The 1471-nt window shown below is 37.5% G+C and overlaps 1 protein-coding gene across 2 annotated transcripts; it reads right to left on the bottom strand.

The window, feature by feature from the left end:
- On the bottom strand, positions 1-1465 carry LOC108356771 (uncharacterized). 2 transcript variants are annotated; one of them, XM_017607874.1, is made up of 2 exons: positions 1256-1465; positions 1-1125 (listed from the first exon to the last, which is right to left on the bottom strand). In XM_017607874.1, exon 2 carries the CDS (start codon positions 375-377, stop codon positions 15-17), a length of 363 nt encoding a protein of 120 aa, XP_017463363.1. In that variant the 5' UTR covers positions 378-1125; positions 1256-1465; the 3' UTR covers positions 1-14. The 2 variants fall into 2 exon arrangements, with proteins under 2 accessions (XP_017463363.1, XP_017463362.1); XM_017607873.1 differs by having other exon boundaries at positions 1-440.
- Positions 1466-1471: the final 6 nt, after the last annotated feature.

Below are 1471 nucleotides of genomic sequence, written 5' to 3'. Positions count from 1 at the left end.
TTTTTTTTTTCTAATTACCTTGTTAGGCGCTGTATTTTTAATACACGCGCACGATCTTTTTGTTGAGCATACAACAGCTTTCGGCGCATAATGCGCAAATCGTTCGCTTCATTCCGGTTGTTGCGAATGATGCGCACACCGCCCCTCAGCATAGTACTGCGCATGCCACCTCGATATGACGAGATATTACCGCGAGCTCTTGAAATGTAGCCGGTGCGCATGGGACGCTTTTGTATGCCCATTGGAGAACGGTGACGGCTGGTATTTGCATTGGAGTCATCTCTATCATTCCGGGAATTCGCACCACGATATGAATTGCTAGATGTATTAGCCCCACCAGTACTACGATAGTTCGATGTGGATGCTGATGAGACCATTGGTGGTGGAGGCGGCGGTGGCGTGCGATTACCACGTCCGGTTGATGAGTTGCGTCGATAGTCCTGTTGACGATGATGAGGATTTTTTTGGTTTTATGTATTCTTACAGAATTAACTATACACGGTTTTGAGCACTTATATTCTGTCAATTTAGTATTTAGATTTTTGTGTAGGTTTAAATGAGTTTCTATTTTATATTGTTTAGGAATTGGGTAAAAAGGGGAGGTATCAATGCGGCATTGGCAAATCTCCTAAAAAGCTCTTCGAGACAATAATATTAGATATAATCGATATGGGAATCGTCGCTATCATCTTCAGATTGTACTGATCTATTAATTTTGTAATTGTAATTGGACAGCAAAATGCATCGGAGGAATTTTTTACCTCTGCAGTTGTTCATAGCTCAATATAAATACATATACATATGTAATACTTTATTTACTCTCGATATTATCATCTTCAATTCTCGGCGTTTATCTCGAACTCAATGAAATTCATATAATCGACGTTCATAATGGCGGCGCCGCTCTTTAATCAAAATGTGCGACCAAGAGCCTTATCAGTGCCTCAGTATGTTAGGTCGAAATCGTGTCAACTCTGCCACACAGCACTTCCAGAGTTTCTCTCTGTGTACATACTCTGTTTGCTTTGGTGGCAAAGTTATAAAATGTTCTCAATCGATCGTTGCGAATGGCATATATATTTTTGGTTTCACGCCTTTCGAAATTCGACCTTTCTAAATATATTTCTATTCGTGCATAAATATATATAAAATATCAATGTTAATAGGTAAGATTATACAACTAAAAGGGAATATTGTAAACTCCCTGGTCAAAGTATTTCTTATTTATACCTGCTTCAATTAACATATTACTTACATCTTGTCGGGAACGCTTCCTATCATCATTACGATCGCGTGATGTATCCTATAAAGATATTTTTTTTATTAAAGCTTATTGAAATAGCAAACATTTCATCGCTTTATATACGTATACATATGTATGTACATAGAGTGAATCCAAGAACTTTCCAGTAATTTTTTAACAATATTTGCAAAAAGCCGTAACTAATATCGTCGGTGAAATGCAAAAATT

Source organism: Rhagoletis zephyria, unplaced genomic scaffold, assembly GCF_001687245.7.
Source record: "Rhagoletis zephyria isolate East Lansing unplaced genomic scaffold, Rhagoletis_zephyria_1.1 Rzeph_scaffold_64927, whole genome shotgun sequence".
Classification (NCBI taxonomy): Eukaryota; Metazoa; Arthropoda; class Insecta; order Diptera; family Tephritidae; genus Rhagoletis; species Rhagoletis zephyria.
Note: the sequence above shows the minus strand (reverse complement) of the source record. Positions and strands in the feature narration are given on the sequence as shown.

Bases quoted from the DNA above. Each gene is read 5' to 3' on its own strand.
- LOC108356771 (XM_017607874.1), bottom strand. From the start codon at position 377: ATGGTCTCATCAGCATCCACATCGAACTATCGTAGTACTGGTGGGGCT.